We start from the raw sequence: 27,519 nt of genomic DNA, 5'->3' as shown, positions 1-27,519 counted from the left end.
TAAGTAATGTTACAAAAAATGTGATATGTCACCTCTACTGCAATAATTATTGTTCGAGAAACAATATGGCTTTCATTTAAGCTAAGGTGAGCAAAAGTTGGTTTTCTTAGAACTGTTAGTATTTTATATATAATTTCTGAGTCAATCTTTACAGTTTGGTTTCCCTTTCCCTACTTTCAAAACAAGTGGATAATGCTGCAACTCATTAAAAATTAATTGTACAGTAATTTATCACAAATTTACTGAGGATATTCAATTTTTCATTATTTTTGAAAGAGGAAAAAGAAAGAAGAAAAAGATGACACTTTTGGAACAATTTATAAATAGTAAAAAACTTTATTGCAATTATTATATCACTAATTATTACAGTATGTAAACCAAATTCAGTAGAATTGAGAAAGTTTAAAAAAATCACAAATTTGTTAACACTTTTTTTACTCTTCGGTTTTCTTTTGATTTTCTTTGTTTGGTCTGATCTTCTTGCTTTACTTCTGTCTGATTTTGCTCCTGTTTTGTTTCATTGTTCATACCACAGTCTTCATCTTCATCATCATCATCGTACATCTGAGGGAAAAGATAAATAAACAAAATTATTATTACAACTGTTCTAGGATTTTTTTATAAAGAAACCAGTCATAATAATTATTTGCACCAATAGAATGTATAAATAATTCAATGTAAGCTGGAGCAGCTATGATGACTAAACGACTAGGCTAGAAAATATCCTTTGTCAATTTGCCATATTTGATTTTCAAATATTTTGAAAAGAACTGGAAATACTAATTATTTAACTATACCCTGTGTCTGTAATTTTTTAACTGATTTGATAATGATTAATGAATCCAGGTTTCATCTCCAGTTGTGACGTTAAGCAGGAGATCATTTCATTCAACTTCATACCAAGGAAGATTTGTACGCTGGACTTTTATTTCAGGAATAAGCATTCTTCGCACCCAACAAGTGCACATTTTATGGTACCCTAAGTTGTGAATCATATGACCAACTCATTCTTTAGAAATATCAAGAAAAGATTTCATGTTGTTTTATTTGTCTGTTTTCCCGAATATGCATATTAAGACAAGACTGGATTTCATCTTTTGTCACATTCATTGGGCGGCCAGAACGAAAAAGCACCTCCCACATTTACGTTTTCACATTAACAACTTTTAGCTCTTAAAATCCACTTTCTAATATGACTAATACCAAAGGTTTCATCATCGAAAAAATATAAACGTTTTATTATTCACTGATGAATTGTAATGGGTGGATAATCATCTACAAGAACTCGGCTGCTGTTCTTTATTTCAACCATGGCAACAAAACTTGTCTCACTCATCTTGTAAGACAACGTTAGACGAAAGTGTCACATCTAAATGATGTGGCATGCTTCTAACTATAGACAATAGACCTTCGTATCTTTCAAACAAGTCTAAGTATGATAAGCTATCTTGATATTTACAGGAGTAATAACCTCGGAAGCGTTACTTAATCATCCACCCTTTTAGACAGTAACTAAGTAAATAAGTCATAAAATTTTAGTTAGCTCGATGGCAAAATTATTCTTATTTACTCCATTTCCTTTTTGTATATTGATTCAATCTAAATTTTTATAGAAAACATAATGGTTTCATGTACTGCATTGGTCACAGACCACCTGTTGTAGCCTTGGAACTTAATGAGTTGAGACATTTTATTTTTTTCTTGGAACTAAAAGTGTTGCTCTTCAGGTATTTTTCAGTTTGTTTTTTCTTACAAAAGATATAACCAAATGTGCCTTATAAGTTGGGCGGATGGAAGGCATGGGTGGAGCTCGTTTCCTGCCCTTTTGACACCGCTACCTTAAAAACCGTATTCTTGAATACCGATTTTCATTCAAACTCACCGACAAATGACTGGGGGACAAAGAGTAACCCCCTTTTCCCCTTATTTAATGAGTGGGTAATTTGTAAAACTAATTTCATGAAAGTGTTTCTTGGCCTAAAAAAACCTCCACCACATACCAAGATTCATGCAAATCCGTTTGTACACACCTGAAAACCTCATTTTCCACAATTTTAGTAACACCAATCATGGATTGGTGATAGGTAGCAACTTTTGTTTGCACCAAAATGCTTCTTTTTATTTCCTTGCCCCTAATGGGTCACAAGAACAAGTTTTGATACGGCTAGTCAAGAACAAAAGTAAGTCTAGTCAATCTACAAAGATCCTCAAACTTCTTTTCAACTGGTTAAACCGTCTAGAATTGACAGGGATGGGGATTGACTTTTGGATGACCCTGTATCAAGGTATGTGTGATATAAGGAAAGAGGCGAGTTATGAAAATTGAATGACTCATAAGAGACAATCTTATGTAAATCTATATGTGTGTTGTGAAAGCAAATAATTAACTACCTGAGGAAAAATGTTATTCAAATTTCATACTTAAAATAGTTTAATTTTATACAACTTTAGCAGAAAAATAATTATTATAAAAACTTTAAAGTAATATAATGGTTATACTGTTGTTTTACGTATTAACCATAAATTGGCACCAATGTCCAATTTGCGGATTTTCAACAGGTATAAAAACATGAATGTATTTGCTGAAAACTGAATTATATACTTTTCTGCGATAAAACTTACTGTAATTTGGCTAACCTTAAATTCGTGGGAATTATTTTTTAATTATATGTTGATAAATTTTTATAACATTTTTGGAATATCACTAATGTGTGAAAGTTGAAGGAATGAAAGGTGCAATTAAGTCATAATGGAAGTATAGACTAAACAATCATTATGTGCATGCCCTGCTGCAGTTTTTTATTTTCCTAAATATTTATAAGTATAAATGTTTCTGTTAATGAGTTTTAAATGGTTGTAAATATTTTAGTTGAATAAAAATATAAAACAGTCAAGGTATAGACACATAAATTACTCTTTTATAACATTTTCAGTAATTATAAAAAATAAATATACATATTGCTATTATGTTATTGTAATACCTTGGGTTTTTTATTCTTGGAGGGAGATTTTAACTTTATTGTTGACGTCTTCTTAACAGTTACTTTTTCTTCTCTGAATGATAATGTTTTTGAAGGTAATCTGAAACAACAATATGGTATAGCATTGAAAATAAATGTATCAATCTATTCAAATATACAGGATGACCAAAAGATCTACCATCTACTCATTTTTTAATGAAATGAGAAGAATGAAACTTGGAGAACATATCTACTAGGTCAAGAGCATCTACTTTTTTTTAAATACTGTACTAAAAATTTGTAGGGAATGTTTACCAAGTCTAACTTTCAAATATCAACACTATGATAATACAAAAAAAAAAATACAAAAAAACAGGAATCTGTACAAATCATGGATCATTGTAATTAAGTCTTTGTAATAATTTTTACATCTTACACATTATAAAATGTATGAGTACTGTCAAACACTTGTGGTACCAGAGTATGCCAATTTCTCTCATTACAAAGAGATTTACGTTTTCTGTCATTACTGAATACTGGCACTAAAGGGGGTAAAATATTCGAAAAACTATAAGTAAACAAATTTTGTTCATCTCAAGCATTTTATTGAGTGACAGATGCATGTGCCCTTTGGGCAGAAATCCCCAAAACACCTAGAACATTCACAAACTAAGTGTAATTGCTCTAGAAACTATCCTCGGCGAAACTTAAGGGAAGAATACTTGTGTGCACTTACATTATATGTTTTTTAATGATGCATACTGGTTGTACACAGACACACAGTGGCAAGAACACAACACACACAAGAAGAGCGCAGTAGGTATTTTATGGATTGCAAATACTTACACCGGTGTGAAACTGCCAATGAATTCCAACAAGGAGTTCTCCTTCACTATCCCCACCGTACTTCATAGCCATTTCTCACCAATTACCGAAGTGAGAGTAGAAAATGATGAATGACAGTAATGAAAACTTAATCTATGAACTTACAAATGAAATCTGTTCGCTAAATGAAATAGTCTAAGGGATGGAACATTACATAACTAAATATAAATTTATTGATTATAATTACACTGTTCTTTTAATGAGTTTGAATTCTTCAAGTTTTGCAGGTAGACGGTCCGAACCTTATGTTATTCTCAAATATAAAATCTGCTTCAGGATCACACATATACTGCATGAAAGAACACAATATACAATACATTATGACATATAATAAATCTAGTTTTATGAGCTGAGAGATTTTTTATTAGGCTACCATTGAGTTTGAATTCTCAAGTTTTGCACGTAGACGTAGAAATAAATAATTTGTCAGTGCATGAAACCAGACTTATTATTGGTCATAATGTAGTGTATATTGTGTACCTTCACGTAGTATATGTGCCATCTTAAAAACATTTTTTATATTTGAGAAAAACATAAATTTTGGACCGTCTACATGCAAGTCTTAGATTTTGAACTCATTGGTAGCCAAATTAAACCAGATGTATTATATGTCATAATGTAGCATATATTGGGTTCTTTTATGTGGTATATGTATCGTCCTGGAGCCATTTTGTATTTTTTTGCAAAACTTATATGTTCGGACCGTCTATGTCTAAGAATATGAACTCATTGGTAACTAAATCTCAGTCCATAAAACCAGATGTATTTTATGTCATTTGGCAGTGTTTATTACGTACTTTCACGTGATATATATGTCTTGCTGGAGCCGTTTTGTTTTTTTGAGGTAAAAGAAAAGTTCAATCAGTAAATCTTTGTTATGATTTTCAAATCTGCCGCTGAAAATAGCCAGCTATGATGTTGTAACATTTATGATTTATTTTTATTCCAGTTGCTGACAGTGTAATTCATTTTTAAATTTATATTTAGTTATGTAATGTTCCAACCCGTACATTGCTTCATTTAGCGAACATATTTCGCTTGTAAGTTTATAGGTTAGGTTTCAATGACAGCCGTCCGCCATTTTTTCTCTCGCTTAGGTAAGTGGTGGGGGTACTGGCTATGAAGTGTGGTGGGGTAGTGAGGGGAAACTCCTTTGTGGAATTCATTTGGCAGGTTCACACCAGTATACTTACTGGGTGGTGGATTAACTTATGAAAGGAAAGCTTAACTTTTAAAGTATTTTTAGGAGCTAGTTGTGTAGTATTCAATTAAAGTTAAAATAGAAATATTCAAAGGAAGTTAATTATTTAGGAGTGTGGTTAGACCAGAAAATTTCTTGGGATAAAAATTTACAAATGGTTTTATCTAAGGCCATTTGAAGCACTTTTAGCCTTTAGTAGGCTATTCTCAAAAGGCCTCATACCAGAATTAATTTTATGGCTATATTGTCACTGCGAACATAAAGTAACATAAGTAGCATAGAAAATTTTAATTTTCTACAAACCTTGACTTAAAACAATATGATTATGTTATAACTTTTTATAAATAGAATTATACCTGTAAAATTATCCATGACAAAAAATTTTGCTTAAGAAAAAAGTTCCAATGAGGCATCGTTATGTTGTTTTAACTCTCCTTAACATTGTTTCACCATATACGTCACTCATGTTTGGGGCAATGATATAAGGCCATAGTCGAATCTACAAATTGTCACATACACTAAAAATTGAAGTTTGTAACTTAGTTGGTTCATTAGATAAAAAAACTTACACTGGAGCAGCTGAAATTTTCTCAATCAAATCTTGCGTGAAAGGTGTAAACGTTTGGGAAGGATGAGAAACGACAACAGACTTAGTAGTGCTAACATCTTCTGCGCACTTTGTAGAAAATGCATTCAAGTCAAATGGCGTAGTCTCAACGGCTTCTGGTAAAATAAAAACAAACTCAGTGATTAAAACTCTAAAATGAACACATGTGTATAGCATGAAATAATAAAATAAGACATTTTTACTCTGAATAAGAAAAATCAAAGCACAAGAGGCAGTTCAACTCATTCTAAATATATAAAAGATGAACTGACTGAATAAAAACTATGTTACATATACTCGTATTTACAAAAACTACTGTTTTAAAAATCATGATCGGTTGTGTAAATGTAATTTATTGGTAGATACATTTGAATTAGCTTACAACTTTAGTATATAATTCCACATAACAGCCTTTAATGAAGTTGCAGAGCAAAATTTAAGTCTACAGCTCAATTCATAATCAAGATATCAAACAGAAAAGAGATACATAGACAGGTAGGCAGATAAGAGGATTTTTTGTCAGAACCCTTAGTGACAGCTAAGCAAAATATACAAAATTTCAAGTTATATCTCAATTAAATCTTGTGATTTCCCGCTGATTTATAGGCCTTGCTAATGCTCAGCCAAATCCCATGGAGGGAAATGCACGATAATCAAACTCTAACTTGTCTACATACTAAGAAAGTAATACTATAGAGTATTGAAGGACCAAATAGAATGTAACGAGGGTCTTATAAAACAATCAGTCAGTTAAACTTAATGTCGCTTTTAAACAAATAAAGCTTCATGCAAAATTTCAAGTCTATAATAAGTCAGTTTGTTTATAAGATTTTGTACGGACAGACAAAAATTTTCCAGCCCCTCGAGTGACAGGCTTTGCTAGCACTCAGCTAATAAATAACTCATTTATGTTGATTTTTAATTGATCATTTATATAAAATTATTACTTTGCTATTGTGTAAATTAAGCAAAATTTTAAGGCAAATTAAAAATAAATGGAATGTAGATTAATATTATTACATAACAAACTCAATTATACAAAATATTTCTAAAATAAACATGCTGGATAGCAAGTCAATGGATGATAACTAGCCAAACATTTTACAATTCATTAAAAATAATTATTGAGTTTTTATAAATTTTTTAGATTTTGTTTAAAAACTGATTGACATTAAAAGTGTCAAATAAGAATTTCAAAGACAATCCAAACCTAGCATTAGGACTAATAAACAATTCTCCAGTGAAACTGTGCTCCAGATAGACTTCTGTGTTTTCTGTGAAGTATATTTTCTAATAGAGCAAATATTTGTTTAAATTCTACACTGGTAGTGTAAACATCAATAGGAACTCTTACGAACTGCGTGATATCTGTCCTCCTTCCAGCTTATACTCCAGTATTTCCAGGTCCTTGCCCTTGATAGCCTCGACCAGAAGGTGATGCCGTCTCTCCATCTCAGCAACTACAGTTAGCAGAGGTCGGGTCACCTCCTCGTAAAACTGCCACACCAGACAGTGATCAGTGACTTTATATAATTATGCTGAATGATTGTAATGACAAATGTGATTTTCTTAAGATTCCCTTCCCAACAAAACAAAGTGAAAGCCATTATTTGAGACTCCAGAAGTAAAAAAGTGGTCTTTTACAATTGTACATTATTGTATGTGTTTATGTAAGGATAACTTGTAAAATGGCATTAATTTATTTTGACCTAATTTACATGAGAATAAGTCAATACCCATAGTACATTCATATTTAAAAATTGTATTTTTTTAACAAAAAAATTGTCTACAATAGGTACAGATGAATTTTACTACATTCTCATTATTTATACACCATTAGATACTTAAAAACAAAATTACATAAATCACGTATAAATAATTTTCAGTAAAGATTGAATTACAAAAATTACTTGCCCTGGTATTGCTAAATACTTGCCTGGTGGAGCAAGTACTTTTTGCGACTCAATCTTTATTAAAAATTAAACGGGTTATTGCTGCATATACCAATTTAATGAATGTTAAAAGTTGTTTGACAAATATTTGGCCTTCCGACCATGTTAGTTGGTTATTTAAACACATATGTGACAGAAACGGTCAAATACAAAATAATTTAATTGTAAAAAGTGAGGGCCCTGTGGTGTAGTGGTAACATGCTCACCCGGCAAGTGAGAGACCTGGATTCGAGTCCCGGCAGAGCAAGTACTTTTTGTAATTCAATCTTTATAGAAAATCAAATCAGACTATTAGATGTGGAATGAAAGATAATTTTGAGACCTTTTTCTCTGCACTTTTTGTTATTTCCGTTAATAATAGAGAAAAGCCTTTTTATTATACTCCACGAATAATAGCAGTTTTTGATACTTAATTTGGTCTATCAAGTGATCGTATTTCATTACCAGTGATCTGAAAAACCATATGCTACACAGTTCTTACAGTGTGCTAATCTCAAACTTTTTTATTGTTTCAGTAGACAGTATTATTATGTTGGGTTATTATGTAATCAAAATTAAATCAAATGTGTACATTTTAATTTTTATTCCTCTATGATAAAAATCGTTGTTCATCACACAGAGTAAAAGTGTCTTTAGGCACTCAATCAAATTTCCGACCTAGCCTTCACCTCTCATTGCACACAGAAAACAACCACTTTTGCTTCTAGAGATTAAAACTACTATTTTAAATAAACGTCCATTTGAATACTCTAAATTGAGCATTTTTCTTTCTTTTTAAGATATTTTATTAATTTATAAACAGAACATTTTTTCAAACAGTTATTAATTATCTTAAAAACAAGATAAAATCACCTAATTTATGATGTTAGGTTTGCATTTTAGAATATTAAAATGGGCGCTTATACAAGGAGTTTTCTCAATGTTAAATTCAATAAGTGTCAACTTTTTGAGCTCCTATATCTCTGTTATAAACATAAATATCTCCAAGAATAAAAGTCTTAAAATTACTTTATCTATTGAGAATAATAATAAAACACAGAAATAATGTTCCGTAAGAAAAAATAAAGTTGACTGCCATATTGGAAAATGACAGAAGTTTTAAAAGTCTGGAATGTCTTATTTTTTAAACGTCACTAAAAGCCAGGAAAGGTTCGCAATTTAAAGTTTGTTTTCAGATTTACAGTTTTCGAGATCAAAATGGTGGCCCATAAAAAAACCACACTATAGAAATTTTAAATTTAACTAACTTTGTTGATTATAGAACAAATATTTCAGAAAAACCATTTACACTTTAGAATAAATTTTTAGAAAAACTTCTTCCATGATATGTATTATACGGTTAAGCCAGATTTGGTTTATTTACAGAAAAAGTTAATAACGAATAAGCACATTGTTAAAAAAATCTAAAAATATAACTTACTTCACTATGACTTCCTGGCTTCAGAAAAAACTTTATTCTGAATTTGGGACCTTCCAAATTTGTCTGTAACATCAGAGTTTTGCTGTCATCTACAGTGGTGAAACTTCTGATAATATCATCAGCCTCACTTTCTAACAGTGAGAGTATGTCACCGTGGAACACATCGTCACTGGCTTCAAGAAATTTGTTTAGTTCCTGTGGAAATTTCACATCATTTATAATAATAACTGCAAAAGCTACAGTAATCACTTGATAGATAACTATGTAACTGTGGAACACATCTTCACTGGCTTCAAGTAGTTTGTTTAGCTCCTGTGGAAATTTCACATCATTTATAATAATAACTGCCAAAGCTACAGTAATCACTTGATAGATAACTATGTAACTGTGGAACACATCGTCACTGGCTTCAAGTAGTTTGTTTAGCTCCTGTGGAAATTTCACATCATTTATAATAATAACTGCCAAAGCTACAGTAATCACTTGATAGATAACTATGTAACCGTGGAACACATCGTACTGGCTTCAAGTAGTTTGTTTAGCTCCTGTGGAAATTTCACATCATTTATAATAATATCTGCCAAAGCTACAGTAATCACTTGATAGATAACTATGTAACCTTGGAACACATCGTCACTGGCTTCAAGTAGTTTGTTTAGCTCCTGTGGACATTTTACATAATTTATAATAATAACTGCCAAAGCTACAGTAACCACTTATTAGACAACTATGTAACTGTGGAACACATCGTCACTGGCTTCAAGAAATTTGTTTAGTTCCTGTGGAAATTTCACATAATTTATAATAATAACTGCCAAAGCTACAGTAACCACTTGTTAGACAACTATGTAACTGTGGAACACATCGTCACTGGCTTCAAGAAGTTTGTTTAGTTCCTGTGGAAATTTCACATCATTTATTATAATATCTGCCAAAGCTACAGTAATCACTTGTAATTACATTTTATTATGGCACTTGGAATACTATAACCTTGGAATACTTTGATACAGTAAGAATACTAGAATTATAGACTAGAGAGGTTCCACCACGCCTTTGATCTTGGCCGCTGCCATTCAATCCCTTTGCCTTCCTCACACTCTACCAGTGATGTCACAGTGTTCACTGTACTGACATTGGGATTTGTGCTTACTCGTCCTTGTTTTTACTCTTCGTTTGAAGTCTTACTGGGAACATTAACCCTTTGAGTGCCGCAGCGTCTACATAGTAGATGCTGTGAAATGTGCATAAATTGCCGGCATCTACCCAGTAGACGATTTGTATTTAATTAATATCACATATAATTCATTTTTGTTTTGACAAATAACTTATTTTGTTGCAATCTACAAGTTTTGAACAATCAATTGTGATTGATTTTTATTGTTTACCGCCTCCTTGTAGTTATTTGCCATAAAAAAAACAGATGACGCAATAGTTGGTCAGCTGTTACTTGTTGCCATTAACTACACAGTTTGGTTCGTTGGGTGTTTACATTGTGCTAGTTTCGTGTGTTTATGCTGAAAAACTGTTGTTATTACTATTCTGCAATTGTGTTCAGTAAAACTTACAATGCATTTATAAACTTCTTTTTTCGTGTTTATTTGTTTAGTGACGTGTATTTCATTGTTGGATTGGTGATGAAGTAAAACGCAAGTTCCAATCAAACTATTGATTTTAGGTGAAGTAAGGTTATATTGTAGGCCTGTGTATATTTTTATATACTTTTTTTATATTTAGTATTTTACAGTCGTCTTACTTCATTGAGTGAAATAGGATAGTTATAATATTGTTTCTAAACTTTTGACAAACTTGAACAAAAATTGCTTTTTTGTTGTATTTTGTATATATTGCAGTATCTGGTTAAATATTACTGTAAAAAAACTATATTATGCATGATTTTTGTTCAGTTTTTAATGTTCTTTCTAATGGTATAGCTAAAAAAAAAAAAATAAAAAAAATATTGTATATATAAAATTTTAGTTCAAACTTAAAATTTATTTTTTTTTCATTTTTTAGTTTTTTGTTATAACCTATATTCTTTTTTGTGTAAATAAAAATAAAATTATAATATTATATGGAAAACATACGTCGTTTTTATGACACACAAACTAAAAAAAACATTATTCAAATCGGTTGAATAGTTTTTTCCCCACACGCTTGCAAAACAGAAGGAAATGCTCCGGCAATTTAAGCGCATGACTTGGAAAATATGCTGTGGCACTCAAAGGGTTAATTACTCTTATAATGTTTACTTGATACTTAAATTGTTTTTGTTTGCATAACCTGTATCAGCAATACTGATCTTAGAGCCCAATCGTTTCAGCTGCTATGAGTATTATAAAAAAAAAAAATCTTGATGAGTCAAATCCAGACAGTCTAAAAGCGACTACATGAAATAAAATTCAAACTTAAAAGTAACAAATTAAAACAGATGTTTAACGATCAAAGTTTTAAAAAACACCACTTCATAATAAGTTAAAAATTATTCTAAACAAAATATTAGTTGTTATATTAATCTCAGATTATTTTATGAACATGCTCAATAGAGCTGTGCAAAAAATCAAGTCGAGGCATTTAAATAAAAAAACAAAAAGTTTCAAATTTAATTCTAAGGACATATTGCAAGCAATAATACTGAGGTCTACAAGTCAAACAAAGATCATATGATTTTTTAGAGAAAAAATATGATTCTCCCTTTTATCTTAAACAAATAAAGACAATGGTGTTTCAAGTGTTAGTGCCATCCTAGAATAAAAAATAATGTATTGAAAATATTTTCTAGTTAGTACAATGGATGTCTGAGCTTGAAAATAAAGGTGTTCTTAGTTTTGATTAAATGAGTTTAGATTGCAAGATTTCCTCTCACACTGAACTAGTCCAAACATTAGGCCCTTTTCAAACATTAGGTCCAGATTGTTATGGCTGCACGACTAGCTTCACATTGGAAGCAGCTATTATGAATTCGAATTAACTATGACTGAATATATATTGTCTGATATACTGTAAAACTTGTACAACGTGGAATTAAAGTTGAAGCCGTTTTTTCCTATTTTGATAGCTACAATAATCTTTGAAAGACTTCAATCAGTGTAGGAATTCATTATTTCCATAATTTAATAATAATTCAATAATTCTTTATTGATGCTACAAAACAGATATAAATCCAATAACATTGCAGCATTTAATACAAATAATTTTTAAAATATTATTAAAGCTTGTACATATAAATTATTTTTAAGCAATATTAATAAATAAATCATACATTATTGGAAGACATTTTAAATAAATGGTAAACATAAATATAAGAACGAATTTATAAATAAATTATGACATAGTCAAACCAAGCAAAAATTTAAATTAGTTTATAAAAATTTTCAATATTATTGTACAACAAAAAATTCTTGTAAATTAATAGTATAACTTGAAGCTTATCCATGATGATTCAAAATACAATTCAAAAGCTTATTCAACATACAAATCAGGCAAAATCACTCTAATTCTGCTGACAAAAGAAGCCAAGGTCGAAGAGCACAAATCAATGTTTTGAGGTAGAGTATTACCCAGCCGCATCATGACATTGACAGGAGCGTGAGTCCCGAGACTGGTGCGTGCAAACTGAGGACTGAATAACGCTTGGACTCTTGGACGCGGGCCGAGGCACAAGGAAGTTAAGTTGAGACAGGAGTTCACCACAATCTATAGATGCGACCATTAATTAACTTGTGTAAGAAGACAAGCATACCCAAGTTCTGCGTTTATGGAGGCTGTGAATGTCAAAAAAGCGATAGTAGTTGAGAAATAAGGTATTAAAAAAGTGTACACTCCAGACCTTTTGAAATACAAGAACCTCAAGAACTTCATTTGAATATGTTCAATCATATGAGACAGGTAATGTTGATGAGGATACCAAACACTAAATCCAAATTCCAGTTTTAGACCTAATCAGAGAGTAGTATAGAAGTTTGAATGTATCAATATGCCTAATGAAACTGCCAGATCTACATACAAATCCCAGGGTTCTATAAGCCGATTTGCATGATTCAATGATGTGTTGAGAAAAGTACAATTTTTCATCAAAGATAACTCCAAGATCTTTAATTTGGGATTTTTGAGATAAGAAGTTATATCCAATATGATAGCGAAAATCAATAGATCTCTGGATATACGCCTGGTTGTACCGCATTAACTTCGCACTTATTAACATTAAATTGCAATTATTCTGACTCCAAACCACCAGGCGATCCAGGTCACTCTGAAGCCTAATACAGTCACCAAGAGAGTTAATTTCATGAAATTATTTTCATATCGTCGGCATAAAAGAAGAATCCGACTATTTTGAACATAACTAACGGACATCGTTAATAAATAACAGAAACAATAATGGACCCAAATTTGAACCCTGGGGTACACCCGATTGGACTAAAAACTCTTCAGATAAACAATCAGAATATTTTACCTGTTGTCTTCTATTGTGAAGATAAGATGAAAAGAACTGTTAGTACCTGGTCGTTTGAAAACCCAAAGTGATTCAACTTTTATTTAAGCAATTTAAATGATTAACCTTATCAAAGGCTTTCGAGAAATCTGTGTAAATAACATCTACCTGGCCTCCTTTGTCTAAGGAAGAAATGCAAAAATTTGTAAAACTAAGAAGATTGGAATTAATTGATTTTCCTGGGAAAAAACCATGTTGATTGGGAGTGATATGAGTTTTTACATGATTAAAAATTCTGTTGTACAAAATTGACTCAAATATTTTGGCTGGTGTTGAAAGAAGAGCTACTGGTCTATAATTTTTTTATATAATTTTTGGAACCTTTTTTGAAGATTGGGACGACCTTTGTCAGTTTCCAGCGTTGAGGGAAAAAATTGTGAGACAGTGACAAATTAAAAATATGGTGTAGAGGTTTAATTAGAAAATCCGAACAACCCTTAAATATGAAGGAAGGAATGCCGTCTGGACCAAAAGATTGCTTTGATTTAAGTTTTTTAATAGCGTGAGAAATTTCACTCTCAGATATGTTGGTAACAGTCAGACAGCTGATATCAGAAGGGTCAGGTGAACTGAGCGCACCGCTTATCAGTTTGAATCCAAGGTCAGATTTGAAGAATCATAGACGGACTTGAAAATACGCTGCAAATGCCTTCGTTATCTCCTCACTCCCCTCCACCTCCGCCCCGTCCAGTGTCATTGATGATACACAACTATCATTCAACCTTAACTTCCTTAAATTAACTCCAAAAAGATAAGGGATTATTTACTATATTATCTTCTAAGTGTGGAAGTGTAATTCAAAAAATCATTTTTAATTAATTGTTTTGATTCAGCTCTGATTTGTTTATATTCATTCAACACATCACTGCAACCTCAATCTTTTATACAATCTTCGTTTTTTTTTCTTTTTGTCCTTATACTTTTAATTGTATTGTAAGAAAAACCAGATAGGAAATTTACTTTTCTTATGTTGTGAAAGTGGAACATTCTTATCGATTGTCGAGTACAGAATATTATAAAATGAATCTACACTATTTTCCACATTGGAGCTATTCACAACAGATTCCCAGTTAATATTTTGAAATGAATAATAAAGTTGTAAAAAGTTAGCTCTTTTGAAATTATATTGACTTTTTCTGTTGTGAAAAATATGACCTTGTTTTGTATTAGAGCTCTCTTCCATTTCAAAATCTATTCCCAAAACAGGATGATATAAATCTATTTTGACCAGAGGGGGCTCTTCACTAACAGCTACGTTTTCTATATCAGTCAAAACCAAATCCAAAGTCCTGCCTGAACAATTAAGAATATTAATCTGAAAGAGAAACAATTACAAGTTGCATTAGAAAAAACATTTGAAGAACAAGACGCAAGCAAAGAAAAAATTATCGGTATCCTTGAAGGAAAAATCAAACAGCTTGAAAACAGCATTAAAAAATTAAACAGTACAAAAAAATATATCTACAATAAAGATGAAGCTACTGCCATTGACTCCGGAACCCAGACGAATAATCTTGACACCCCTAAACCAAGCGATACATCACATATCCTGGTCGAACTAAACCAAGCTAAAATGTCGACATGACCACATGGAGTCAACAATAAATGATTTGCAATGCAAACTAACAAAACACAATGACACCTGCAGAGCTAACTTACAAAACATCTCCAGCTAAACAACCTCTATCACCCAAATTGCACGAATAAAAAAATTTAAAAAACAAGGATCTAAGAAACAAAATATCTTCAGTATCTCGCTACAGGTAGCAAAAAATAAAGAACTCCAAGAAATAAAGAGACACAAAAATAAAACCATCAAAAAAAACACCAGCCAATAAAAATTGCCAAAGAGTTTGGTACTTTTTGTGTACAAAATAGGCCCCCAATTACAGCAACACAACTTAAAGGTATAACGCTTGAAGAATTTTTAATGGAACACCTACAAGAAGTGACAAGAAAAACAATCAAACTACCAGACGTTGCTCAAGACAAAATTCCAGATACCAGTGCTTCAACTCATTTTTTAGAAGACCACCACATGACACAGAAAAATACATAACAACACCAAACCGGATCATGATGCAAGACAAGACCATACCCTGCTCCTACCCCAATACGCAACATAGAGTTAACAAAATTTAAACCTGCTAGAAACCAATGTACTCCTCCCAAAAATATCCTAAATAAACAAAAACCAACAGATGCAGCATCCAAAAAAAAAAGGAAAGACCCACAATTTCTACAAAAAAAGACACTTCACTAACAATTACTACATCAAAATACAGATCGAATCTCAAATAAAATAGATATGATGACTGACCTCCCTCACCAATACCTATCCAGATGTCCTCATAATAACAGAACACGGCCTCTCAAAGTCAAATCTAGAAAATACCAACCTAGAAGGCTATACACTAATAGAGAGTTTTTGTCGAGAGCACCACCAAAAAGGGGGAGTGGCGATACTAGTGAAAGATGAACTTAAGAACTACGCTTCTGGACTGGAAAGAAACATACATAGCCAGGAACTTGTATGTGAGCTGTCTGCAATAAAACTGACAATAAAAAAAAAAACAAATCACATACATTGTCGGAATCTACAGACCAAACACGAATTTGGACAAAGCCATTGACATCTTATCTAGCACGCTAGAAACTATACCTACATGGAATAGCCCAGTACTGATAATCGGTGACATCAACATTGACTGCCTTGAGACAAATAGAAACAACAACCAACTCCAAGAGACTCTTAATTCATACAATATCACAAGACATCAACTACCACCTACACGTATCACCCCGAACACTGCAACTTCCATTGATATGGTCTGCTCCAATCAAATTCCTTGCAAACCAACAGTCAATGTCATTAACACTTTCATATCCGACCATACAGGACAACTGGTGACACTGAACAACAACAAGCTCAATCCATTTGACCAAATTATGTATAGTAGACATTTCACTGACAGAAACTTGGAACTGCTTAATAGGTTACTCAAACAGGAGACTTGGAATGACATTCTTAGATTGGAAACGGTAGAAGACCCTTATAACACATTCTTAAGAAACTCTGACGTATAACATGGATGTAGCATGCCCACATACTCGAACTCGCAAGAGGAAACCGCAACAGCCAATTGTACTTAACCAAGAGACAATGGAAAAAGCGAAATCAGTTCCTAGCTGCACAGGAAAAATATCTGCTTACTGGCTCACATAAAAACAAGGCTAAGGCAACAGAAAAGAAAAGGGAATACGACATTCATCTCAAAAACCAAAGGAAACTTAAGACATCTGAACACATTAATAAAGCAGAAAATAAAAGCAAGGCAATATGGAATATAATTAATAAGGAGAGACACAAAAGTAAAAATGGTAATGATACGATAAAACTTAGCAATTATGGAACTTTAATTTCAGATCCCTTAAAGGTAGCAGACCACTTCAATAAATTCTTTGCTAATGTCGCTAATAACACCCTACTACAAGCTAACATATGACGGTCACCTAGTTAAACGACCTTCCACTATACACAACATTCAAGACACGCTTACTCTCTCACCGACAACTGAACAGGAAGTTAGGAAAACTATACAGACAATGAAACAGAAAAAACTCAGCTGGTTTTGACGACATCTCCACTAAACTTATTAAAGCATGTAAAGATCATCTAATATTACCTCTGGACCAACATAATAAATAAGTCATTCGCACAGGGCATCTTCCCAACAAAATTGAAGTTAGCTAAAGTGTACCCTAAACTCAAAAAAGGGGATCCAACACAAGCCAGTAACTATCGGCCAATATCCCTACTGCCTGCAATATCCAAAATTATCGAGAAGATTGTGTTATCAAGACTATTGAACCATCTCAATACTAACAACCTTCTTCCCCAAGAACAACATGGCTTTATGGAGGTAAATCTACATCAACTGGACTGACAAGCATTGTCGAATATTTAATAAAAGCAATAGACAAAGGAGATACAACAACTGCTATTTTCTTGGATTTTACAAAAGCTTTTGACTGCTTAAGCCATGACATACTTGTGAAAAAGTTGCAGGCTCGGGGAGTGATAGGGAAAACTGCTGACTGGTTTACGAGTCTACCTAACGGACAGAATGCAAACGTAGAAATAAGAAGCACAACACAAGGAGTGACAACAAAAACTACCCTCGACACCACTTGCCAGTCAGTAGAGGAGTTCCACAAGGCTCAGTTTTGGGCCCCATACTGTATATAATTTTTGTTAGTGACTTCCTGACTACCTCAGAGAATACTGCTCTATGCTATTGTATGCTGACGATACAGTACTCCTGTTACAAAACAAAAAGCCCACCAGACTGGAAATAGACTCATATATAGCTATTAATTATGGCAATAGTAGAATATTGTCAAGCCCAATGATCTAGTACTGAACAGCACTAAAACTCAGCAACTAATACTTGGACGAAGCAAAGGAGAAGTTTTGGAACTACCAGAGGCTGAAAGAATGCAAAATGTAAAGTACCTTGGACTAGTCATAGACGAAACTCTCTCCTGGAATGACCAAATAGACCAGCTATGTGGAAAACTCAGTACATCATTGTATGTGCTAAGGAGATTAAAACAAGTTGGTAGTCAGAAATAATTAAATGTGCATACTACGCTCTCTTTGAAAGCCACCTGAGATATGGTATAAGCCATCTGGGGCAGCTCCTCGAAAACTAACACTAACAGGATCATGGTGCTGCAAAAGAAAGCAATCCACATAAATGTCAGGATTAGGACCAATAGATTCATGCAGGGAAGCTTTTAAAAACTTAAATATTCTAACAACAGTTGCCCTATTCATATTAGAAGTAACTGTCCCATACCAGTCAACAAAACATACCCAAGAAGAGGAGATGTACATTCACACAACACAAGAGCAGCAAACAATTACTCACTTCCCTCTCATAGATTGACTCTATTTGAGAAGCAAACCTACTAATACGGGCGCCAAATTCCTGAACATACTACCGCCTGAAGTTAAAAATCATACTGCAGACAAACAGCAATTCAGAAGGAACTAACCATATGGCTCCAAGAACGTCCCTTCTACTCAATTGAAGAATTTCTTAACTGGAGAAACTGATAACTTATTTACACTTACACAACCATCGTAAACTTTATTACATGTAAACTTTATGACACCATTCTAATCTTGAAGATTATGAATAAAGAATTTTGTCTATTGTCTATTGTCTATTGTCTAATCCCTCTAACCGCAGCAAGAAAGTATATGTATTCACAGATATGCCTCACTATATTAATCTACTCAGAAACAACTTTTTTGAACGTTAAGACGGAACTCTAGTCAGCTGCCGGCCATGCATTTGAGACTCTGCTTTTAACCTGGGGCTATAGTTAAAAATGTGTTATAAATATGAACTCGTCTCAAGTCCATAAAGGTTTTCACTTCAGAAACATAGATTGTAGTCTCTTAATGCTAAAGAATAGTTAAAAATATGATTATCTGTTAATACAGACAGTTTATGATTTGTATTTAATAAAGATTTTGTCATAAGAAACTTTAAATTTCGAATATAAATTATAACCATTACTGAATGCAGATCTTTTGTTAGGAATCCATTGTAAAAACAATCATCAACTAAAGCTTGAATGCAACAAAGAAATTGTGTTGCACATTGTTGCAAAAGCAATTCCAATATAAATAGTTGGTAAAAATGCTGACATTTATTTGACATGACTGATTTTTTTACATTTGATATAGTAAAAAACCTTTCTTGCCAATTATATGTATCAAATTTGGAATCACTGAAAATATAATGCAAGAGCAAAAAGAATTTCTTATGCAAGTTTAGGTTCTTATATCCATATGAAAATTGAGGAGAAAAATAACATTCTTCCCTTTAAGAAAATTCTACTTTAGATTAAACCTTTATTTATACAAGGATACAATGTCTCAGAGTATAAAATACATAATGATTTGTAGGCTAATAGAGGAGAAATAGAGGAAAAAAAAATTATTTTTTTGCAAAAGATTTTTTTATTTTGAAATTACTAAAATTGACATTAAGTTTATATATATGTGAGTTGTTAAACATGCTCACCAGGCAAGTGAAATACCCGGGTTCGAGACCCGGCAGAGAAAGTACTTTTTGTAATTCAATGTTTATTGAAAATTAAATCAGACTATTGCTACTTATCAAAATTTAATAAATGTAAAAGTCGTTTGACAGGTATTTGGCCATCCGATCATATGTTACTTTGCTTATTTAAACGCATATGTGACAGAAACGATCAAATACAAAATAATTAAATCGTAAAAAGTGAGGGCTCTATGTTGTAGTGGTAACATGATCGCCTGGCAAGTGAGAGACCCGGGTTCGAGTCTCGGCAGGGTAAGTAATATTTGTGATTTAATGTTAATTAAAAATTAAATCAGGCTATTGTCACTTATACAAATTTAATAAATAAATATATAAGTATATAATTACATATATATATATATATATATATATATATGTAATTAATTAACAGTATAATATATACATTGTATCTTAAAAATCTGGAAACATAGCACTCTTTAAAACACATAAGTTTTAGTGAATAAAAATACGTTGCTTAGAATATTTATATTATAATAATTCAGTTTCAGTAAAATCTAAAACATGCATTTAAATATTAGAATCTGCAGTTTATTAGCTTTGAGGTAAAGCAAATGTTATTTAACAGTAGAACTTTTATAATAAAACTGAATAATATTAAATAACAAAGTTTAAAATTCGTATATTTGCCACTACGCAGGATAGTGTAGGTTCTAACCTGTTATTTGCTCACTCAGAGCATGAAATTGGCACGAGATACACAATGTTATTTTATATTTTGCCATCTATTGCATGCCAATTATATATATGTAGGGTCCCATTTAAACCCATATGCCTTGGCAGAGAACTGTGCAATGCTGAAGAGTGAAAATGTACTAAACATCTAAGAAGATACTTACTTTGCATCTGCATAACAACTGTTCTCCTTGTAAATCCTCATACCATAACTGTACCAAATCCGTAACATATATTTTATGTGCTGATCCCACAGTGATATGTTTCAATAAAAACTCTTTTCCATCAATCTTTATCTTCTTCCACATTTTCCAAAGATTCTAAGCAATATCTTGTTGCTGGAAAAAAAAACAACAGAGAAATAGTTCATATCATATAAACATACAACACATCGAAAAACATACAACACATCGAAAAATCTAATACGATAATTGTTACAAACATATTCATAATAGAAAAAATAGTCTCATTATTACATAGTGGATTTTTATTCTCTGATCCTGATTAATTAATCAGGATATGTAGCATCAACAAGTTACTTAAGATTTCTCGTCGTAAATGAATGTACATAATCTAACACGTATTTATGTTAGTGTTATAGTTGGCAAAATAAATGTGTGTAAAAGAACTATAGGTGTTTAATACTATACAAAATAATAATAATAATTTAGTTGTATCTGAATGAACACCCAAAACAAACATCTCTGCAAAATAATAGCCAATCAGCAATGGTATTTACACATATCCTGATTTAAAAATTACATTAATTTACTAGAAAGTCATAGTTGGTTTTACTTTGAATAAAATTTTAACAATGATGTCAAATTGAATGAAATTTTAGGCTTTAAAAATTTTAATATGAAGAAACTATATTTGTATACATTAAAGAAATGAATTTGCTTTTGAAATAGTATGAAATAACTGAACTGTATTGAAAGTACTCTTGAATCACATAGTACTAACTATTACTTAACAGGATACACATGTTTTATAGCATTGAGAAATGCTCGCATGGATCACTTCCAATAATCATAATTTCACGTATTTTCATAAATTCTACAAGATGATTGCTGCACTCACTTCTGAGACTGGTTTTTAAAGACTTCTTAGTGGCACTACAGTTTGATTATTTAATTGTTTGCGTGTTGCAGAAGTCAACGGATCTATGAATTTCGTACTGTGGTAAACAGTAAAATGATCATAACTTTGTGTTTTTAGTCCAAAATAAGCTTTCCATAAATCAGTAACGATTGTTGTTCCAGGTTTAACATGTTTCATAACTAATGGAATTAGTGATTCGGCATCATGTTTATTTTCTGGGCAACTCTCTAAATGGAATCTACCACCTCTTCTTACCATTTTAGAAATGTCTACGTCAGTGTTTATTTCCATCATGCTTATTACCCATGTACCTTCTACCAGTCTTCCAAGATTATATTTTCTTTCTCCAATCATTGGCAATGCTTTGTCAATTATTTCAACTACCACTCTTTCGCCACTCAATAATTCTTCTTTTTCAAATTTGTCATCCAACCCAACAAAACATACTTTTCTACAATAAGAGAGCCAATCTGAAATCATATTTCTGCATTGTACTTATACCATTTAAACTACACTCATTTACTAAAATGTTAGAAGTTGTTTCCAACTAAAATAGTACATTATTTTTATTATGCTAATAATACCAAACTTTGAATGTTAAAAAAAGTCTTCTCCAGTGCGTTTATAGCCACATCATGTTAGTCCTGGCTTTCCTTGCAGAGAAACAATATCTGATTCTCACTTTTAATCACGGTTTTCATCCCGTCATTACAAATTGGACACAGCCGATTTTCTTGCAATTACTGTATTTAAAACACAGTTCAGTATTAATGAAAACATTTTGAGTCAATACTTGCATATTCATAGCCATCTTGTCGTTGTCACTAGTCTTCTTCAATATAAACTAAATAACACCTGCTTGGCAATGACTTCAATAGTATCAGCTAATAATGATGTCACTAGGAACAGCTGGTAATGACGTCACCTGTCTAAATAAAGCTGGGAGTGATAATTATGAATATCTATAGGGAAAATTTTGTATTCAATAGTATCGATATTTAAAATCGATAATCATCATCCAATTGTGATGGTGGCTGCTTATTATATTGTAGCCGTGCATTTTTTGTGATGTTGTGTTTGTTTTAACTTTCATTGCAACTAAGCACTACTTGAATTCCACCTTTAATTTTAGTTTGCATCTCCTCACTCTAAACTAGACACTGAATTTAAAGGAACAAGATCATTCATTACCTTGTAGCCAATTAATTGAAAACATTGTTCATTGTTTCAAAATACATTTTGACACAAATAGAGCGTGTACATTGCCACTGTTCTTTGCCAATGTCATTACTCACATCGGAAATGATTTTACTTTGTTGAATTAACTTAATTTTAAACAATATTGTTATTCTGTAAAATAAAAATAGCAGGCAATTATTAATTATGAACCTATAGATCAAATGTTTATTTATATTCAATAGTTTAGATATTTGTAATCGATAGATAAAATTCTGTTGCCACTGTGGCCACTTGTTATTCTGCAGCATTTTGTCTTTCCTTCATTTGGCTCAAATATATTTTTATGCAACCACTCCCTAGTCTTGTTGACTTGGTCATTCGGTAATTCTAAGCAATATATGGGTCAACCTCGATTTTTCTCATATTACAATATAATGTTCCAATAGTCAATTAGAAAAGGAAATGAGTAGAATTTCTTGCCGGAAAGCAGTTATAGGGAACAGGCAACCGCCAGACGGTCATATATTGCTTAGAAATTACCTATTAGTGATCAGGGGCACTGACGTGATCTGGGCTTCAAATTTGGAACTACTCGAGTTAATTTTTTTTCTAAAAGAGCAAGCAGCGGGCAGGCATCGTGCATGATCCTTTTTTTTTATTAAAAATTACTGATAAATTGTTATTACATATTACAATATAATGTAGGTCATGTATGTAAAACAATTTTAAACACATGACCGTCTGGCGGTTGCCTGCTCCCTATAACTGCTTTCCAGCAAGAAATTCTAGTCATTTCCTTTTCTAATTGACTATTGGAACATTATATTGTAATATGAGAAAAATCGAGGTTGACCCATATATTGCTTAGAATTACCGGTCATTCTACTAGTAGGCCTAGAGGCTATTGATAGAAATACAAATTGAATATTTGAACAAAACCAGCTTTTTGTTTTAAAAATTAGAAACTTCATATGAAATTAATGTAATACATTTCACAGTAAAACAGCCTATGGGTACACTTTAATAAACTGCCTACACTCGTTATTTGATTTTTGATATTATCGAATGGATTTGATTTCAATTTGGTTATAGTAATTTTTAATAGTAAGCAATAAACAGCAAGTAACTAATTGTAGAATTTAAAAACCGGCGATCAATATGAGGAAATTATATAAGGTATTTCTATATACACATGTGGGTTTGGCTCCTGATTACCCATGGAGAGAATACTTTCCATTTCACAAAAGCTCACTGCTATCCGGACAAGCTGTAAATATTGTAACGTTTTTCTGCTATGTATGCCATATTTGGTTTGGTTATTTTCTAATGTTATTGTTAAATTGATGTTATTAAAATTGCAATGTATTATTTTTGTTTTTTAATGCATTATAACTACTGTTACATGCGATTATTATACAATTCGAAGTTTTCAGAATAGGCTATATCGAATCGTTCGATAATAACAATTGAATACCGAGTATAGGCTGGTTATTAAAGCTTCCCCCAGCCTACAAAGATATTTTACTCTCTGTGACAACAAAGTGCATGATAAAATCATTAACCCAAAAAGTTATCTTCTCAATAACAGAATGATAAAGCATAATTTAATTTTCAGGTTTAGAACAAATCAGAATTTATGCAATACCATCAAACAGCAGATTAAATACATTTACATACTTACTAAATTGTGTTGCGTTGGGTTATGTCTATTAATAATTTCGCTGTGGCTATATGGCCGGCTACCGTCTGTAGATTATACAGACGGGCGATGAGTGGTGACGTCACCGTGACGTATCGAAAGGGCAGCCATAACTGTCACATTTACATCACTGCCTTAGAAATATAAAAAGCACAATTTGTAGACTATTTTATTAATTGTATATTATGCATTGGTAATGTATTGAACGGTAATGTAATAAAAGTGTACTCTTAAATGAAATTAAAAAGAAGAAATATACACTAAAAATTAACTATGTACAAGAATCTACACTTCGTAGTTTATTAATATACAGTTTTGTTTCTCGCAATTTTACTGGAATGTTTCAATTAATAGTCATTAAGAGAAATCATAATTAATTATAAATAATTTTTGTCATATTAAATGTGTATGTCATTTAATAGCATAAAAATAACTGGAACATAATTTGTTTTATTTACTAATAACAGTCAAATGGTTATGATTTCATTGTATTATTGTATGTAAGTGGTAAGAGGGAAATAGTCTCTCGTCTTGAGATATTTGAAAATTAATTCTTCCATTTACCGATTAAAAATAGTTTTATTATTAATCACTTATGTATTATCGGACTTTAGCAGGACTGTAAGTTCTTATAGAAGGGATATTGGTACAGTTTAAGTATATAGCATACCTCGAATCACTTATTCTTAATTGAATATGGTCCGTATTTTCTTTATTATTGATAAAAGTTTTCAACTGGTCAAAAGAACTAAACTTTCTACAACCCGCCATTTTAATAACAATGCACAGTGCCGCTTGGCGCTTACTAGAGCTGCTTCAAAACCTTTGCGTCACAGTCTGTGACGTCATAGTCATTCCCGTTCTTTGAAACCAAGACCGGTGACCGGGCATATAGCCACTCTGTAATACTTTAGGTTACTGTATCTAATGGTTGTTGTTAGGTTAGATTACTCAGATTTGTGTATTCCTGTAATTTTTTTCTCGTATTGATCTGACAAGCTTCGGGTTATCCCAAAGTGCTTCAAAGTACTATTTCTGTGTGGTTGTCCAAAACATCTAAGAAGAATGACAAATATTAATATATCAGTATGAAAATAATTTTATGAGCAAACTACTATGTATTCTCTATTATCATATAAAAATATCACTCAGAGGTGGCGCTAAGCAATTGGAGCCTCTCAGCGAAAAAATTAGGACACCTTCCTTTGTAAAAGCAAATCCTAGTCTATTTATGCGCCTAACATAGTAAAGCCGCAAGCCATTTACGTTACCTCAGGTACCACTTACTTATCCATCATGAACCGATGCAACAAAAAATAGTGTCTCATGATGCACACAGTCAAAGTCCTTTAAAAGGTCGCCATTTCCCTCGCCCACTACCTGAGAGTTCAAGCCGCAAGAGGAAACTTCAAAGACCCTGCTACGTATGTATGCACACAACCAAGGCCCCGCACGGCGAAAGGACACGTCTTATGAATGTTCTTCATGTGAAGTATCGCTTTGCATTTTTCCTTGTTTTCAAAATTTTCATACGCAAAAAAAATTCTAAGAACATATAAAATGCTCAAAAATATAATGTAACCTTATAAACAGTGTTTTTACAAGTAATTAAATAGTTTTTTGTAAAAAAAATTCAATTTTTTTACTCTTACTCCTTTGAGGTTAGTTAAGGTAAAACGGCTCACGCCTTTAATAACCATTACACGGGAACGTCATATGACGTGCGCACTCGCCAACAGGTTAAAAGGTCGATAAATATGCTGAACACTTGTTCTGGCCACTCCAAGCCATCAACACAATCAATGAGTTTTGTGTCAATATAAATAGTCGACTTGTTTTTCCTCAATCTGAACTTTCCAGGACATAGAATTTCGAATAATTAATAAAAAAAAGTCTTCGGATATTTTACTAAGGGCAGGAAGAAAGTAAGTAGTGCGGTAGTTACTTTCCATGCAAGAACCATTTTTTTTTTAATGTGAACCACTTTTGCTGCCTTCAAAGCAGATAGGATCAATTCAGTGAAAGGCGTCTCGTCATGATCGTATTTAATGCCACCCTTAGGCCTTCCTAGGGTTTACCGCTCTCCCTCCCATCACCCGCTAATACACAAGTTATAGGTAAAAATGGCGAAGAAGACTCATCCACTCATTTCGATCGTCGCCGATGTGAGGTAGGATTGGTAGAGTTTGAAAACAATCATAACACAAAATAATTTATTATAACGGAAACAACAAATGAGGAGCAAACATTCAAAAGGTAATTTCTCACTCTGATGCAATTTTACAGGAAACCAAAAAAACCTATAGAAACTCAGAAACACATGATTTAACCTTGATTTTTTTTTATTTATTAGTACAGATGGTCCGTAGATAATCAATAGACATGTGGCAGATGTTAGCCTCAAAACAAACTAGTTAAATGGATTTTAATTTTGGATAAACCCCCTTTTGACCGAAACTCAAGGAGAAAACACGTTTTGATTGAATATCAATGGGATAAAACACTTTTTGAATGGTATTGATTGAAACTCAGACAAATGATACAAAATCAATGGTTTATTTGAAATTGATACATGAACAGGTTTAGGTCGATTGAAAAGTAAAATAGTAGCCTACATTGTTGTCTACAGTTTGTTCTGGAACCTGCTTCATCAGATCCTTAGCCCAATATCATTGTCCAGACAGTCACACACTTCTTCCTCTTCGTCATTGCCGTCTGGTAAATCGTACAGGATTGTCTTGTACCATTTAAAAGCGTTTTCAGGTTCATTTTGCCAATCTTCCCCATACAAAACTTTCAGCAGTTTCTCCACATCTTTTTTTCTTTTCAGCTGAAATATGATGACTGAGTGGTAAAGGTTCCAAGACCGTCTTCTTGATATTAGAAAGTTTGACACCTTTTTTCAGAAGTTTAACCCCAAGTTGTTCACTTTCATCCTCAAACCTATAGTTTTTGAAGCCATTGACCTTGACACTTCCTTGGGATTTCTCAAAAGCAATCCGCTTCAATTCTGAAATGTATGGGAGATTTTTGAAGAGCACGCTAGGTGATTTTGTGTTTAAAAGTTCCCAATCAACACCCAAAACTTTCACATCCCCAAAAATGTATATTTCATAATATTGCTCCTTGGATATTAATGTAACATTTTTTCTCAGGACTTTTTCAACCCTACCGAAAACACGGTCTGCTG

The 27,519-nt window shown here is 32.3% G+C and overlaps 1 protein-coding gene across 3 annotated transcripts; it reads right to left on the bottom strand.

The window, feature by feature from the left end:
* Positions 1 to 305: 305 nt before the first annotated feature.
* On the bottom strand, positions 306 to 24,463 carry LOC124364361 (non-homologous end-joining factor 1-like). Of its 3 annotated transcripts, none has more exons than XM_046819760.1 (7): positions 24,312 to 24,463; positions 20,515 to 20,688; positions 9,026 to 9,220; positions 7,012 to 7,150; positions 5,616 to 5,769; positions 2,982 to 3,081; positions 306 to 564 (listed from the first exon to the last, which is right to left on the bottom strand). In XM_046819760.1, exons 2-7 carry the CDS (start codon positions 20,656 to 20,658, stop codon positions 412 to 414), a joined length of 885 nt encoding a protein of 294 aa, XP_046675716.1. In that variant the 5' UTR covers positions 20,659 to 20,688; positions 24,312 to 24,463; the 3' UTR covers positions 306 to 411. The 3 variants fall into 3 exon arrangements, with proteins under 3 accessions (XP_046675716.1, XP_046675718.1, XP_046675719.1); XM_046819762.1 differs by lacking the exon at positions 24,312 to 24,463 and adding an exon at positions 21,707 to 21,912; XM_046819763.1 differs by lacking the exon at positions 24,312 to 24,463 and adding an exon at positions 21,763 to 21,912.
* Between the last annotated feature and the right edge of the window lie 3,056 nt (positions 24,464 to 27,519).

This window comes from Homalodisca vitripennis, chromosome 6, assembly GCF_021130785.1.
Source record: "Homalodisca vitripennis isolate AUS2020 chromosome 6, UT_GWSS_2.1, whole genome shotgun sequence".
Lineage (NCBI taxonomy): Eukaryota > Metazoa > Arthropoda > Insecta > Hemiptera > Cicadellidae > Homalodisca > Homalodisca vitripennis.
Note: the sequence above shows the minus strand (reverse complement) of the source record. Positions and strands in the feature narration are given on the sequence as shown.

Coding starts and splice junctions, on each gene's coding strand:
- LOC124364361 (XM_046819760.1), bottom strand. CDS start 20,658: ATGTGGAAGAAGATAAAGATTGATGGAAAAGAGTTTTTATTGAAACAT. Junction 3,082..5,615: donor AAAATTTCAGCTGCTCCAGT/GTAAGTTTTTTT, acceptor TTGTTGTTTCAG/ATTACCTTCAAAAACATTAT. Junction 565..2,981: donor CCAAGAATAAAAAACCCAAG/GTATTACAATAA, acceptor CTTTTCCCTCAG/ATGTACGATGATGATGATGA.